The sequence below is a fragment of the Aythya fuligula genome, chromosome 19 (genome assembly GCF_009819795.1).
Source record: "Aythya fuligula isolate bAytFul2 chromosome 19, bAytFul2.pri, whole genome shotgun sequence".
Taxonomy (NCBI): Eukaryota; Metazoa; Chordata; class Aves; order Anseriformes; family Anatidae; genus Aythya; species Aythya fuligula.
The window spans coordinates 3,035,717-3,052,981 of NC_045577.1; the positions used below are offsets into that span (position 1 = coordinate 3,035,717).

Below are 17,265 nucleotides of genomic sequence, written 5' to 3' on the forward strand. Positions count from 1 at the left end.
GCACAGGCCTGTCCAACGTATTTCAGGGGACAAAACAAGCTGCTAAGAGTTAGAAGACAAAAGCTCTTCAAGACAGCCTTTCAACTGCTCAGGTAACATCTTTGAATGCAAATGGAGGTGGCAAGAATGCGTTCTTGGTCGAGAGTTCAGCTGAGAGCGAGGATTTCTGAAGCAACTCCTCTGATTTTGGATGTCCCTAAGCTTCAAGCACAATTATGACAACTGAGTATTTGGAAGGAGTCAAGAACTGGCAAAGCGCAGCCCATGAGTCCCAAATTCTCTACCAGCAATTAAAGGAGCAGCCCAGCTAGCAGCAGCGTGGGGATGTTAAACACCAACAAACCTTTGACTGCCTCCCTCCCTTCCTACAATCCTAGAACCATAGCTGCACCAGAAACTCACTAACAGCCCGTTTTAAAAAAGCCTTGAGCATGTACTCACTCTGATACCATGGCAGCATGACACATTTTCCCATTAGCTTCCCACTCCACTCGTTGTTCTGCTAAATTCCAGGAGAGGTTCTGCATGTTTTCCTTCAGAACAGAGCAGAGATGCTCAGATTCTATAACCCTGAGCTTCTTGGTAGACATTAAATTAGCTTTACACTCCAAAAGATGCACTACCTCTATTTAGCAAGGGCACAAATAATAGAAGTAAACAATGCCTGCTGATTGATGAATCTGCCACATCGATTTGTTGGGAAAAATGTTACCTATAGCGGCTTGGGGAAGACAGAGCACACTGCAAGAGGAAAGCTGTTTCAAAATGCTTCCTCCCATTCCGCAGTGTCACACAATTACAGCAACCTCAGTACCCCCACGGCCTGTCCAGCCCCAGCTCTGCCAAAAGGGCCCTCAAAGGAAAGTTTTAGCTCACAGCACACTGAACTCACCACTAAGCTCTTGGGAAATGTTGCCAGGCACAGTGCAAGGAAGCTTTCTGTAGCAGCTTCCCACTAGGTTTCTACCAGCTTTGACTCAGCTAGCCTTAAACCTCTCTATATGAGGGAAATTACTGTTTTATGAATGAGGAAACGAGCTTTTGTTGAGTGATTTGCTGATGGCTGTATGGGGCAGGCTGGGGAAGAATCAGGAAAGAATCCAAGCATAATTCAATCTTGCATTTTTAGCTGCATGCATATTCATTTCCCACATTCTCCTTGGCTTTCATGTGGCTTACAGACTTCATTTTTCTCATTAGCAATCACACTCACACAGACATTATTTGAAGCATTATTTACCATAAAAAAAAAAAACACAGAAGACATCAATAGCTTAAGTGAGAAAAATAAAACATCTGTATTTCAACAAATACTTAAGGCTCATTTGATACAAAATTAACCTGCTGCTTATTCAGCAGTATTCAGTCAGCTGTCAAACAACACTGTCACAGCACTAAAACAACCATCTAATGGATCACACTCTGAATACAGATAAACATTCACATAAATAGGGGCTAACACAAAAAGGAAATAAATAACCATCCTTGCTGGCTTCCCCAGGTCTCCAGCAATCCCTCCCCACAGCATTTATGGCAGGTGCTAGTTTGAAAGAGAACAGAATCGCTCTGTGCCTCAAAGCCTTCCCTCCAGCAATTTTGCTTCATTATTTGCAACTCGTCCAAACAAGCAGACTTGGTTAGGCGATGAGGAAACCACTCCAGCCATTTTCCTCTCTTCCCCAGCTCTGTGCGGTCAGTTTGTTGGAAGCATTAAAAGTGAATAGTGCAAAGAATATCTCCTACTGCCATGGAACAAGGCAGACCCCAGTCAAGTGACTCCTGTAACAGAGCACAAACAACTCCAGTTAGTCACAGGACTTTTTGTTTTAAATAGGGAAGATAAAATTTTGGAGTTTCTGAAACTAGTTCTAAAGGAGAAGGAAAAAAGAAAAAAAATAAATAAATAAATCTCAGCCAACAAGCAAGCAAATCAAACACCGTTCATGCTCATTTGGTCCTCAACACATTAAAACATCACACACTTGTATCCTTCCCAGTACACACAGAGAAAATGGAACCCTATGGGGGGGAAAACATTTTTCAGAAATGAAGCTTCAAAGATGAACTGCAACGAAGTACTCAGCAGTTTAAGCCCTGGCTTCCCACCATCTTTTAATCCTGTTCCTCACCTCCTGTTAAAGACTCACGAGCCGGGCAACAGAGAGCATCCAACTGTGCAAAAAGCTGAGGCTGCCTGCCCAGGACCTCCAGGACAGCCTCACAACACAGAGCGAGGACGTCCTGCTCCCAGCCTGCTGCAACCTGCAGCAAGGATTTACTTTGACTTCTGCTGCAAGCATTTAGTGCTCCCACACACAAACCTGTGCCATCAGCAGCAGCTGCCCAGGCTTTCCTGTCCCACAAGCTGTGACCCTTTATTCTTACACTGGCCTCACCTTAGCAGCCAAGTCTGTAGCCTCATCTGTACCTACTCACCAGGTATAATACTAATAGGCAGCAGCAAGGTCTAAAAGGCTGCCAAATGCTTGAACTTTACAGCATTTATATATAGTTTTATCATGCAGACATCACCTTTTCCCCATGAAAGTCACAGAATATGTGTGACTTAATATATGTCTTAACACATGATTGCAGAACTCTGTGTGCTAAGGGAAGGGAAGTCAAACCCATCCTCTCCTAGGGTCATGATTCATTGTCTGAGCTGTGCCACAGACGAAGGTATTTCAGGTTCTCTCTTCGAAGAGAAGAAAGGCAAGATTCACAGAATGATTACTAACCCGTTTCCTTCTCACGTCCTTCTCCTTTTCCTGAGGCGGGAACTCCTCCTGATTTGAGGAGCGTTGGCATCAGTCACATCCGTGTAGGAGCCCGAGACAGATTGTGCAATCTCTTCAGCTCCCATGCCCTGCAAGGTAAGCAGAACAGACTATGTGCACACTAACGCAAGACCCAGCATAATATTCAGCCCCTTCAACCCATCTTTTTATTTTAGGGAGCTCAGCAAGATTTCCAGAATATTCCATTTACATTCAAAATTAAGCACGGAGCACACTGTTAGGTTACCGTGACCACAGGTAGCAGAAAACATCCAAATGCATACATTTTTCAGAAAGATGACTGCTGCTTTTTAGGCACCTTTGTCATCTTTCTGTAGAAACAGCTAGTGACCTTCTTTGTTCATCTTCATTAGCATTTCTTTTGTCTGGTTTGGAGCCACAATTTATTGAAATACAAGTTTGAACTACACAGCTTCCTGGCATGTTCTGTAAGAAACAGTGTTGTGCAGTAAGAGATTTAATTTAAAAAAAAATAAAAGAGTGATTTTTGGTTGGTATCATGGCTGAGATCAATCCATATACTCCAATAACCTTTAGTCACATCAAATAATTTGGGAGGAAAACATTAAACAGCAACAGGAACAAACAAACATGCAAGTTCCCTTATGTTACAGGGGCTTGAAGAATGGAGACAATGGAAATCAAGGGCCTGATTTAAAAAGTACAGGAGCCAGGCCTTTACCTTTGTGAAAACCAAAGGCTCACAGCCGAACAAGAGAGCTGCTGTTATCGGGTGCAGAGTTCTGCTTACTTGAAACGACCAAATTTCTGCTACACTTAAGATCAGGGGGAGTTTCAGCCTAGATTCCAGTGGGAGCAATGCTCAGCTGGCAGTAACTTTCCACTTTCGGTACCTGGCACCTCTGCTTTACCTCGTTTGGGAAATCGGCATCTTCATCTCCCGGCTCCTCACCACCTGCCCCATCCGACTGCACGCCTGTTAATTCACTGCCAGAACTCTCTTCCTCTGACACTTCGTTCTCACTCTGCCACTCCTCTTCGTCACTCTCGTCATCCTGCTTCCTGCTACCTGACAGAGTTGTCGCCACTTTTGGGGGAGACAGAGTGGCGAGCACAGCAGGGAGCGTGAAGGCCGCCAGGAATCTGGCTTTCAGGAGGAGAAAAGCAGGGTCATCGCCCAGTTTCTGATGCACCAGTTCCGTGATGGCACACAAATCAACCCCAGCACCCTCATCCCGACTGCCATCAGAAGGCAGAAGACACGCTGCTTGCTTCTCCAGAGCCGCCTTCTGCAGAAGCAGCCTTGAGAGGGTTTTTAAGTTGCACAGGAAAGGTGGGAAATAAGGCAACCTGGTTTGCAGTGGCGGTACCTGGACACCCTGCTCCCCGCTCAGCCACTCTTTCACCACGTCCTCGTCCTCGAGGGAAATCAGGCTGAAGTCGAGCTGAGTTTTTCCTGCACTAGAAGTGGTTGGCTGGGGCGGAACCCCAGCAGGCTGCGCAGCGGGTGGTTTGGAGGCGATAGGTCTGGGTTTCAACACTCGGGCAGCAAAACCGTCCGAGTTCTTTGGGACGTTGTTAGGAGGAGCTGGGTCCCTCGGCTGGAGCACAGCCCCTTCTGTAATGACAGCTGGGTTGGAAGATGATGCGTTTGGTGTAGAGGAGTCCTGGTTCTTCCCCAGGCTAACGGGACTTGCTGCACAGAGGGAATCAGACCCTGCAGTACTTGCAGGTAGCTGCGTTTGGGGCAGCAGCGCGGCACGCAGGGCTGGTGCATCAGCTGGAGGAGAATGCTGAGCTGCAGAGCAGTCAGAAGTCTTGGAGGAAGCATCAGCAGAAGAAACAGCGGGTGTGCTGCACGCAGGATTGGCTGAGGTGACAGGTAGGAGACTCGCAGAATGGTTTTCAAGGGTTGTCTTTCCCAGTGGCACCCCTTCAGCTAACTGGGAACTTGGTGCTTTTGTCTCTGCGCTGCTAGGGTGAGGCGTATTTGCTCCCGCTGGTAGAGGAGCCACTCCTAAAGCACTGCCATCAGACGTCACGCTTGCCTGGCTTTGAATTTTCGCAGCAGCAGCTGGCAGTCCTTGGGGAACACCCACAACAGCTTGCACAGAGGTGGGGAGCAAAGCCTGCGGTGTTACAACCCAGGTGAAAGGCAGCACGCTGCTGGGAACCAAACGGGAGCCGGCTTGTGGAGCTACAAGAGCAGGCAAGAAGCTGCCTGGCCTCTGCTGCAGTCCGTTACCGTTCGGGTCACAGGGAAGTGGAGTGGGAAGAGACAGTTTGTTGCTGCCAGACTCCACGCCAACAGGCACCACTGCAATTTGACGAGGCACAAAAGCTTGATTTTGCAGCACTACTGGAACTGAGCTACCAGCCAGGACCTGACCGTTGCACCCTCCTTGATTTGAGGCCTGCTCTGCTCCAGTTGGATTCAGGCCTGGAAAACCACCTCCTTCAGGGCTACTTTGAGGAGCTTGCTCATTTAGTTCCTTATCGGATTGTACTTTTGGTCCTTCTGAGGAACCAGAGCTCTCCCCGGTTTTGGGTGCTGATGAGGAATGGTTTTCAACCACAGTGGTGGTAGAAGTTGAGCCTGCAACAGAAGTAAAAGCTGGAAGCTGAGCTGGTGCAAACCGGACATCGTTGTTTGCACAACCAACGGCTCCAGGTGTGCTCCCTGCCTGTGCAGAGGGAACGATTTGCTGCGGTGGCTGCTGGATTATCAAAGGCCCTGGAACCAACATCTGTGGGGCAATAAATACTGTTCTCTGCATAGCTTCCTTGGCCTGGGATTCCCTTAGCCGCTTCTCTTTCAGCAGTTCTGAGACAGTTTTAGGCTTCTGCCTTTGTGCCTGGGCTGGAAGAGCTGCCTGCATGGCAAGAGCGGGAGCGCTGCTCTCAAGGCCAGCAGCAGTCTCCCTTGCTTTTAAGGCAACAGGTCTTCTGACAGCACTCCTTGGGACGCCCCTTTGGGAGTTCCTCTGGGTACACGGTTGTGATGAACTGCCTGTAGAGGAGTAAAGAAAGGGGGGGAAAACATTTCAGTGTCTTCAGAAAGGAAAAAGGCTTTAGAAGGCATACCTTAGCTATTAAGCATTAAGTATCCAGCACAGGAAGTAGCAAAGTTTCTGCTTGTGAGAGTTCCTCCAACGCTGTAGTATTTATTTAACCAGCAGACGGGTTAGAAATGTACCTTAACACTGCACAGGAGGAACCGTGCTGATCAGTGCAACACAGGCACTGCTCATCAGCCAGGGTGATAACAATAAAAACTGGGCTTTTGGTCAGTGCCAGCGTGTTAACTCCAGCCCACAGCCAGTATCTTGCTTGAAAAAAGTTTAACAGTGATAATCTACAGACTGTCAGACAGGCACAAAGCCACTGGTCCCCTAGCCCTTCAGTATTTTTGCTGGTCCTTACCAAAAGCAATGCATTTAGCCAATAACCGAAATATCCAAGAGCTACCAAAAATGACAATGTTATTTTGTTCCAGAAGTTCTCCTTCAGTTAAATTAGTCATTAATACAGCAGTGATGAATTAAGTCAAAGATCTTGCATATCATAAAAATAAACATTCTGGTACATACCTGAAGAAGTCTCCACATTTTGGGAAGCCTGCCAAAAGAAAATATATTAAATTATACTTGAGATAAGTAGCACATACCACAGCCATTGAAAAACATCTACCTTAGTCAAGACTCTGGTAGGAAAAGCTTTGAAATGAGATGCACAATACCTGCTGAGGCCCTGTTGCATTAGCCTTCAGCTCTGACTGCTTTAGTCTTCCCTCCCGAATAACTTTCATGCAACCATTGGTATCAATCTGAAAGAGCTGCAAGATAAGAAATTCAGAAAAGTTTGATTCAGAACAAAAATATTCTGGTAGAGCCAGTGCCAACCTAAGATAGATAGGGGAGGCTTTACGTGAAAGATTCTGGGCACATTTTCACAGTTATAGAAAAAATCCTGACAGTATTAGAATGGATGCAGAATGTAGTACACATCATATGCAAGCCATGAGAGTAGATTAATCCAATAATTAGATGATTAATTTAAGGAGCAAAGATAAAGCTTTTATTTAGGTATTGAATCAGAAAAAGATCACCACTGTTTAAAAGTAGAAGCTATGAAGACAGTAAAACCTACCTGAATAAAAAGCGTGAACAGGGGAGTGCTCGAGAGACTGATTGACTTCATCTTCTCTTGAATAGCATAAGCTAGAAAAAGAGCCCAAGATGAAAATCAGCTGGGTGCTCACTTAGAAGGTATCAGAAACAAGGTTTGAGAGTAGGAGAGTGCTGTCCCTGATGGGTTACCACTACCTTTTGTCTGATGAAAAGCCATCTTCCCAGTCCGCAAGGTGCAGGGCAGCAGCACGTTGCCCACCCAAGGTGTCACAGCCATCAGAAGCTTTCTGTCAAGGTTCATTCTTTTCAAATGCTCTCTCTTTTGACGATAACTTTTCAACAGCTGCAGCCCCTGAAGCTTCTGATCAGCAGATGTAGCAGCTCCAGACATTTTTGTTAAACCAGTGGAAAAAGGTTTTACCATCTTTGATTGCTGTGCGTAAATAAACACATAATTACAATCCCAATTTGGTAGGTTCTAGCAAAGTTAGTCCCATAACAAACTATTCACAAGGTAGTTATAAAAAAAAAAAAAAAAAAAAAAAAAGAAACAACCTCAGCACTCTCAGCACTACAGTGAAATAAGATCTGTGATTCTATGCTTATTTTCCACTGAATACAGCCTGGCAGTGCACACATCACAGGAGCAGACAAGACAGAAGAGGGACTCACAAGTTTCATTTGATAGCACGTGTTATTTCTTAATACTCTTCTCACATCTTCCAGGGTAACCTGTAGCACTTGCTTTCCACATCTGGAAGCCTTTAAAAAAAAAAAAAAAAAAAAGAGTACAAAAGAAAGGGTGAAATGGAAAGTATCCCACAGAAAATTATTTGTGCTGACATTACACAAAAAATGTACAAAAGTTTTCAACTTTTCTGCTACTGAAAATATTGTAGTATATTAGATCAGCCCCGAAGTGCAGATGTTTACCTTATCTTTTCATCCTTGTGTGTTACCACAATACCAAATGCCTATTTTGTTTAAGGTTTAGCATGAAGTATCCACAAAAACCCATCCAAAATCTACTGGATTATTCTCTATTTTTTTTGGCTTAACAGTACAAGGGAAGAAATAGGGAGAAGTTTGAAAAAAAAAAAAAAAAAAAGTCAGCAACTCTTCCCTAAATTTCTGGTCAAAAAAATCATGCCTTATCTGCAATCAAAATCAAAAGACTGATTACATCAGACAAGCATTTACAAACCACGCATACCATAACCACTTCTGTAACCAACAAACTTGTCATCGGTGCAATTGTCCCTGCAGCTGAGGGATGCACATGCTATTTAAGTTCACTTAGGTAAAAATATTTTCTCTTGTGTTAAGAATTCCGGTTTTGACATTTAGTATTTTACTAAGGAATATTTTTCTGCAAAATCATGCAAGGAGGGTTTGTACTGTTTCAGTGTCTAATCTGGGATGAAAACTAAACTCAGAATGAGACAGATGCACAGGTAACTGAGTTCTTACAAACTCTAAGTCTATGCACTCTAGTCATCAGGGTACAGAGAGTAACCACAATTCACCGGCCAATTCTGTTTTATGAAAAATATGGAAAAAGTTTTGTTTCTCTAACACTATGGGTAGAAAAGAGCACAGTTTTCTAGATAATACAGGGCCAGGGGGAGCACTGCTAGAAGTTCGTTTAATCCCACAGCTCAGTTTCCAATAGCACCCCCCGATGGTAAAACAAGAAACCAACTAACAGGAGGTGCAAGAAAGATTTTGTCATCTACTTATCATTCATCACTTGTTCTCTTTACTGCAGCGAATGTACTTCCTGGCATTTTCTGATCTAAGCTGAAATTCCATCAAGACCAGACTGAGGATCCCAGGATTTACCTTGTTAATTACTTCTACTGGATTCGTCACAGTGATGTCTGTTGAATGTGGGCGTGCAATGCCCCTCAGGATGGTGTTCAGTTCTGCAGATTTATCAGCGACTCCGTCCTTGCTTCCGTCACACAGTGCACGTGGAACTTCACTGTTACTGGTCCTTGCATTAGCACTCATGGAAGAGAAAAGGGATGAAGTTTGGTATCTTCCTTTGTTCGACTCCTGTGTACTTGTCTGTGTTGGAATCCACAAATCGATGCTGGGAAACGCACACTCCTCCTTCTTTGTCATCTCCTCTTCTGAACTGTCTGTTAAGTCCAGTTCTATGTCTTCACTGCTGCTGTCTGAGCAGCTGGTACTCTCTTCTTCTACATGTCGCCGTTTTGCTGGCCTTGATCTTTTCTTCTCAGTCAAAAAGAGCACAGACAAGTATTAGCCAGTGTTCCTCCCTGACTTGCAAATCTCTCAAATCAGTAAGTTAAGAAGTTTTGTGGGGCAGTATCTTATCAGAAACATACGGCTTCCAAATGGAGTGTGCAGCAGCACCCACTAGTGCTTTGACAATGGAAACATGACAGTGTTTTTAACATGGTCTTAAGCAACCAGAATATTTCTAAGAGTGCTTTGTGCCAAACCTGGCAACTCATGATGTACCTATAAGGAAACATAAGTTTATGCCATCCTTATAGGCATTTCAAGGCAGTAAAATTAATTAATGATTGATAAAATTGATTGCATGAAGTCAAACTCAATTTTGGTATTGATTTCACATACTTTCCCTTTTAATTTAGATACTCTTAATTAAAAAGATAAATGGGACTGTGACATAACAGGATTTTGTACAGTACCTTAGACCCAATCATGAGTTTCCACTTGCTTAGGCACTGGGAGCCAGTCCGGTGAGGCAACTCAGAAGCAATTTTACTCCAGTGACCTAAAAAGGATGAAGAGCAGAGCATATGGAAGCTTGCAATCACCAGGATGAAGCAGAGCCTGTTTCTGTCAGCCACTTAAAATAAAATAAGAAATTCAAAGGGTGAATTACTAAATAATGCTTGCTTCCCTAAGCTTTTGAAGGTTAATCCACAGCAACACTTACCCAGGCCATGCTTTTGCACCAGATCAATTAGTTGTTCCTCTTCCTCTAAACTCCACCTGCCTTTCTTTACATCACAGTGCAATGCTTTTAAGTACCTTCAAAATAAAAACATTAAAGGAACATTCAGCCTTGTTTGTACAGTTCTGATCATTACTGCATAATCTGAGGCTAAAAAACACAGCATCACTATGAGATTTTCTAAGGGGTCCTATTCCTACTCCCTTCATACAGCATGGCTACGATCTCTTTGTTCTCTAAACATCAAACCACACAATTAAAAATTAAAATGAGCAGGTGTAAAACATCACGGAAATTACGACATGCTGCACTCTAAGCCTCCTGCAGTTGGGTCCAACGCTGAAGATGGCTCAGCACCTCTCGCAGTACTGGTGTCAGTTACAGGAAGTGACTGACTAGGTAACGTTCGCAGGTACACAGGCGATACACGAATGACCACCTTTCCTCCCTACATGCACTTGTTCAAGTTTCAGGATAACTTTGCATTGTTTGGGACAAAAACATTCCAAACTTCTGCTTGTCTCTGGATAATAAGCTTGAAAGAACAGTTGTTTCCTTTAGTGTACTTACCGATCTCTGCACTGAGCATCGCTCCTGCCTGGTACTTCTGTCCGGATTTTGTACCAGTCACGCTCTCCGTACTTCTTAACTGCAGCCAACAGCATCTATGTTAATCACACAAAGAATGAGTTGAAACTCTCATCAGTAACAGTCTTAGTAGGCTGAGTCAAAATAGCTTTCTTTCTTTCCACTGCATTGCAAGTCTCAGAACAAAAGTGTTTGGGAGCTCCTATGCCCTCTTGACTTGTAAACTGCCCATCTTAATCCACTTCAAATTCCTTTGTTCCACTATTAAAGCTCAGGTGTATAAAACCATGCAACATTCTAAACTTTCCACTTTTGCACTGTGCAATTCTAGGGAATTAAAGAACAGAGCTTACAGCATCTTCCTCCGGTGTCCAGGGTCCTTTTTTCAAACTGGGGTCCACACTCTTGGTCCATCGGTAAATTAGCTGGGCAGAATCTCTTCCTTCCATGTAATAAGCAACTAGAAATGCAAAGAAAAGCTAAGCAACCCCAGCTCTCTTAACCACTCATAAAATTTGTTCTCTAGACCCTCCACCATCTTTGTTGCCCTTCTTTGGGCACTCTGTACCTTATTTAGATAACAGGCTACAAACATAGGATAAAAACACAGAACTGTGACTACTGGGGAAATGTAAGCACTCATAGGAAATAAAACTTTACTAATTCTTCCAATCAGAGCAGGCTGGGTGCTCTAGCATGCAGAAGTATTAATACACACAAGCCTGGGAAAACAAAAACAACAAACAACAACTAACCCTCACACATGAATGGAAAACTTTTTATTTGTACATTACTTACTTTTCTTGTATGGGATATGACTTCCTACTCTCATCTCTTGAACAAGCTCTAAAAGCATCAGATCTTCATCTCTGGTCCATTCTTTCCTTTTCAAGTCTTTGTTATAGGCTTGATACTTCTGCAAGCACTGGAAAGCTGTCCTGTTTGTCTTAATGCAATAAAAACAAAAGCTACTTAGAAAAATGGATATTTATGAGGACAAAAAGCAAGAAGAAAAAAAAAAAAAAAAGCAAGATTTTTCACCTCGTTTCCAGCATCAGAGCCTTACCCCCAACTCCTGGGCTATAGTCTGCCAGTCCAAATAACCATGTTCAGCAGCTATCTTCTTCAGCCTCTCTGTTTCCTCCTCTGTCCATTCCTTTTTGTTGATGCTTGGATGCTCGTAGTTTTGCCAAAACTTCCTCAGTTCTTCTGAGCTACGTTGTCCATCAAACTAAGAGAGAGAGCAAAAATCTTTTTTGTTTTGTAGCTGGGACCGAAACAACTGGACAGACGTGAACACTGATACAAGGGATATATTTTGTAATCCATACATATTTTATGTTAATTCTGAAAAAAATTAGCAATTTAATCAGTAACAACGAACGTCCAGTGCTTCCGTGCTTGCCATGTTGAAAACACACAATAGTTAGCTTCTAGCAGTGCATAATGGAAACAGTGGGTGAAAACTACACCAGTTCAGGTGTAATTTCTCTCAAGAGAAGGGATGCATGTCAGAAGTAATAAAATAGCTGATCTCCCAACTTACATGGATGTTTGAAATTTTCTCCCAGTCATGCTCGTCAAATCTGTCTCCTAACAAGTCACTTTCTGGAAGCTGGCTGAAGCAGAAGATACATAGAGAAAGAAAGAACCTTATTAAAAAAGTCAGTTTCTCTGCCTGACCTTGCTTCATCTTATTCCTCTCACCTATTATCAACTTCCACAAAAACTGACTACCTCAAAGCATCAGGCTCTTTAACATCCATTACTTTTCCCCAAACCAGGTTTCCTTCTTACTGGGTTTACTAAAATAACTTTACTTAAGTATAAGGAATGCACTGTTGAAAAACAGCCCCCTACAAGATCATGTTGGTTTCGCAGAATAAACAGTTAAATGCAGTATCAAAATGAATTCCTCCGGATGCTTTAGAAAGCAAAAGCTCAGAATTATTAGAATTTGCAGAGTTCTGTCTCCTTGTTGCTAAAACAAAAGCTATTTCAAACTGTGCCTCTATTCTGGCTGTACATATTACATTTGTAGATCAACACCCAAAACATGATTCTTAATGAAGAGCTGTAGAGATAAGAGCTCTGCAGAGTTTGAACAGCACTTGATAGTTTTATTTGTGTTGGCTTGCGTGAAGGTTTCTCCAAATGTCATAACCAGAAGTGCTCAAGGAAGGAGGGAACTTTAGGAATTAGCCTCCAAGAACATATTTGCATTTTCACCATGAACATATAAAGGTAACTTCTTACTTAATTGCCTCTATTTCTTGTTCCACTTCTTTGATTTGCTTTTCCAAGATTTGTTTTTCCATTTCAGTCTTGACTTTTTCCAGTTTCTGGTTCCAGTAACTCAACCTGTTCAAAGACATTTTCAACATTACTTCAGACTAGATGTGAAGTAGGTCAATGGCATCAGAAGATACATAGCAAAGGTGGTTTCCCCACGAGTATCATTCTTTCCTTCAATTTATTCGTGCAGTAAACAAAACTGTTCTTCTAAGTTTTCCCACACGGCAAACTCATCCTACTTTTACTGCTTCAATGCGAACGGTTGACCCAGAACAGGTCTCAGATTAATCATTTTGGTATTTACACAGAGATAATCAGCGACGGCTGCAACAGCAACAAACAAGACTGCACCAGCTCTAGGCACATAAATCTCTCAGTGGACACACTGTTATGGCTCACTTGCAACATATCAAGTTCAGCTTCAAGCCCTGTAGACTATTTTAAGTTATACCACTGTGTCAACAGAAGAAATGGATGGCTATAAAATGCTACAGTATCTTCAGAACAAATCCATTCCACCTGCCAGTTACCTGCAAAACAGTCATCAACTGTTTACAGTCCAAGCTGAATGCTGTAACCTCTTGCTTATGGTCGGAACTTTACAGTCCAAGACCCTTCAATACCAGGTAATACACAGATAATATAAATGGCAACAGAGAACGGAGGATGCTGCCATCTACAACAGCATCATACTCTGCACTGATGCCCTCAGGACATGGAGCTTGGGTATCATTACTGCAATTCCCAGGCCCCAAAGTGGTAAAGAATCCCCAAGAATCCCCACTGTGCTTTGTAACCTTACTGAAATTGCAAAGAGTTAACACAGAACTTGCTGAAGGCAGCAGCATGTCCACATATTTTTTCTCCTTACGTCAGATGGTACATTGTCACGGGAAAGGATTTTTGCACAGTACTTACTTCAGTAGCTTTGGCTGAAGCAGGCGCTGCAAGCGGTCACTTACGACTGATTTCTGCAATAGTACCTTCTCTCTGCTTTTCCCTTGACAAAATAAAGTAATCAAGCATTCAGTGATTAGTACAAAACCACTGCCAAAAAAAAGAGTGACGTGTTGCTTTCAGCATCACTGTTAAAAGTATGACTCAGGTCTTCAGTAAGAGTTCATCCTTCATTTCGTTCAGCAAAGGAACTATCAGAAGCTAGGTAAATTAATCATATTCCCCACATAAACCACTAACGTCAATGTCTAACCTCGGCAAATGGCAGCCTCTTACTCAGTTTTACTTCCAAAGAGGCATCAATGAAGATCACCACACAGGTGGATGTAACCACATAGCTTTAAGTGTCTCTTGAACTTCTCTCATCTAAGCACTACCCTTGCATGGTCTCATTTGCTTTTGGAGTGTTCACGGGAGAGATGGAATGACACATCAAAACAAATGCAAGTGAAAGGAACTAAGTCATTAATAATTCAGCAAATCAATTCCTAAAGCATCCCATTTACTTTTAAGTACTCTTTCCGTGAATTCAAGTATGAAATACCCAAAGTGTTGGTGTTTAACAGCAGATGTGGGGGGAGCAAAGATACGAAGATAGACATTTGTGAGAGCAGAATGCTGAGCAGCACGTATGGTTTCTTACATTTTGTTGAAAGCAGTTGTTCAAAGGATTTTATGCCCTGAGCCGCCTTTTCCTTGGCATCTTCATTGGAAGGAGGGCCCTAGTAAACATTAGAAGGGTTAGATATGTTAGAAGAGTCGGATACACAGAAAATTTGCCCATTCTTCTTAGAACTCTAGTATGAGCACCCGCAAAAAAAGAATGCTAACTCAGACTTGCACAGGCTGCCACATTAGAACTGCTCAGTCACCTTTACTAGTACTGGCTTGCAGATATGTCACAAAACATAAGAACATATAAGCAGACACTTAAGGAAGTTTGCCCACAGTTACACAGCACATTCTCAGCTCAACGCCAGGCCTGCTCACATCAGCTGACTGTTGGTTGAAGAAGCATTCTAAATTAGACTTAACACATGTTGGTACATTTGAAAAATACAACGTTCAATTGCCCCACGGCTGGAATGGCACCGTTCTGAACTCTCAGGTGGCACAACCAGCTGTGAGTTGGACAAACATTTCCAAAAGACAGTAAGCAACAAGTGAGGGAAAAAGAGATTGCAAAGTCAGAAATGATACTGATTCTTACAGGTTACAATGAACACTGTTACAACACAGATACAATTTAAATCTATCACTGCAACCTGGTTATATTTACTTACAATTCCTGTTGTTTTATCCTTAAAGTACGGCTTCATAAAATGGCCCAAAAATATATTTGCTGGTAAATTTCTACCATCTGTTGCTTTTGCTGTTTTTGTGCCATCGAGTTCACACATGATTTCTTTCTGCAATAAAAGAATTAAACCGTGTCAGTACCTTTAAATTCCCTGATTTCAGAGAGCAGTGGCTGAGCTGTCACAAACATCCCAGGAAGGGTTCAAATAATTTGCAGCACCAGACTACAGATTAGTGTATGTGTTAACAGTGGGATTTGGAACCTCACAGGTTTGTACAGTACAATGGAGATAAAAAGATAAAAAGAAACATGTATATTCTGATTTACTAGCTAAAACATTCTCCAGTGGCAGCATTTCTGATGGTAAGAAGAGATGGAATCTTCAGGAAGCCACTCCAAAAGTCACCATTGAGGTGACACTGGTTTGAATTGCCATGAAGAAAATGAACCCAAGTCTCATTGTCCCTGTCCACGCAGGCTGGTAACGACACCAGCACATACACAAGGACTGTGACTGCTAGTTTCACTGGTACCTGCAGTACATTAACGTAGTGGAAAGTTTTACTGGGAATGAGGCAGAGGAAGATGACAGCTAGCAACCTAAAAAAAGCACATTTTACTCCTGTTTGCTCACCTGCTGTTCTTTGTTTTGTGCAATCAGAAGCTCAACTTCCTCAATCTTTTCCTGGATAACTTCCTGGTACACGTGGTTCATCTGCAGACACGTTTCTGGATCTTCTGGCAGGCTGTTTTCAGTATCATCATCACTACTGTCCTCTTCTTTTTCCACTTCCTTGAGGCATTTTAAAGAGTTAAAAGGAAAAAGAGGAAAATGCTTGCTCTGAAGAACAGAAGCAGGTATGCAGCACGATAATTATTTATGTAACTCAATGCTTCTATTGTGTTACAAAACTGATTCTCCAAAGAATTGGAAGCACCTTTCTCACCCTGATAGCTTGCTTTGAATGCTCCCAGAGTCAGAGTTACCTGCCTAGCCCAGTGCCATTTCTTTCTGTCCATTACTTCATCATGCTGTCTGGTCCAAAGTTTGACTCTGAACCTTGCCAAGAACTGTTCTTTACCCAGAACAGTGCAAAATTTCCCCTTTCTTCCTGTCCCCTTCAGTAGACAGATGGAAAGACATGCTTAAAGAAAAAATGGTTACCATTTCTTCCTGAGAATCTGAGTCGTCATCTTCAGTATCTGTCAGACAACAAAAATACAGAAACGCTGACTGCAGTGAAAAACACAGCTTCAAAACCGAAGATTTTTCAATTAAAGCACACAGAATAAGGTACTACATAGCGTCTCATACATGAGCATTAGGGTTTTCAGGTATTGCCAACATCTTCAAGTAAAAATTTTCAGTTCTATGCTGCACATGCACTTTTTTTGTGGTTCTAGAATAGAAAAATTGGCAGCTTCTGCTGGCTACAGCAGCAATCAAGCTGCATCTCGGTCCCGTGCTTTATGTTAAAATAAAGGCCTCAGGACGCGCAGACAAGTAAATGTTCCAACCCAACAAACCCCATATTCCGTGACCACCTAGCAACCTTTCACCAGCCTTCAGCAGTACTGGTTTTGCCTTCAGTGTGGCTACGGAGTTCTGACATCTTTGGAGGAACATAATCGAAACTGAGGCGCAGGATTCGTGACAGCCACCAGAGCTTTTAATTTGCCCCCTTTATTGCTTTGAAAAAATGATTTTAGGAAGCACAGCCAGGCTGAGCAGTGGAATGATGCAGTGGGGTTCACATGGTCCGTTCAGAGAGCGTGGAATCGGCCGGTTTAACCGTGCCAGCGGCTGGTGGGTGGCCGCATTTCACAAGGCAGCTCGTCCCCTGCCTGAACGCCTCCGGGAGGGGTCGGGGCCGTTCTCCGAGCCTCCCCTCGAGCGTTTGCCGCGGGTTTCGTTATAGAAACGAGCGGAGCGGTGGTGCCAGCGGGCTGCCCTCCGCCGGGACCGCCTGAGGAGCCAGTGCGGGCGGCTCCTCGCACCGACGCCAGCGGGCACGGCGGGCCCGGAGCCCCCGGAGGCCCGTACCGGAGCCGAGGCTGCAGTCCGACACGTCCAGCCCGGTGCCGGCGGGCTGCAGGCTGCGCTCCAGCTCCTCGATCTCCCTGCGGATCTTCTCCCGCTCCGCCTCCAGCTCCATGGTGCCGGGAGGCGGCGCGGGACGTCCGGACATGGCGGCGGCCGCAGCCCGAATGCCCCGGGACCAGGCCGCGACCGCTCCGAACCCGCCCCTCTCGCCCGTCGGCCAATCGGAGTCAGCGCCGCGG

General features: G+C 43.7%; 1 protein-coding gene across 1 annotated transcript; it reads right to left on the reverse strand.

Annotated features, from left to right (window-relative positions):
- Nucleotides 1-1,274: 1,274 nt before the first annotated feature.
- Nucleotides 1,275-17,258, reverse strand: SNAPC4 (small nuclear RNA activating complex polypeptide 4). Its single transcript, XM_032200381.1, has 23 exons — nt 17,027-17,258; nt 16,148-16,185; nt 15,617-15,775; nt 14,966-15,091; nt 14,326-14,404; nt 13,644-13,725; nt 12,687-12,791; nt 11,977-12,049; nt 11,497-11,661; nt 11,229-11,376; nt 10,784-10,890; nt 10,413-10,507; nt 9,825-9,919; nt 9,574-9,659; nt 8,732-9,127; nt 7,562-7,651; nt 7,085-7,322; nt 6,909-6,979; nt 6,499-6,594; nt 6,350-6,377; nt 3,671-5,769; nt 2,739-2,866; nt 1,275-1,779 (listed from the first exon to the last, which is right to left on the reverse strand). The coding sequence occupies exons 1-22, from the start codon at nt 17,169-17,171 to the stop codon at nt 2,750-2,752; spliced, it is 4,638 nt and encodes a 1,545-aa protein (XP_032056272.1). The 5' UTR covers nt 17,172-17,258; the 3' UTR covers nt 1,275-1,779; nt 2,739-2,749.
- Between the last annotated feature and the right edge of the window lie 7 nt (nt 17,259-17,265).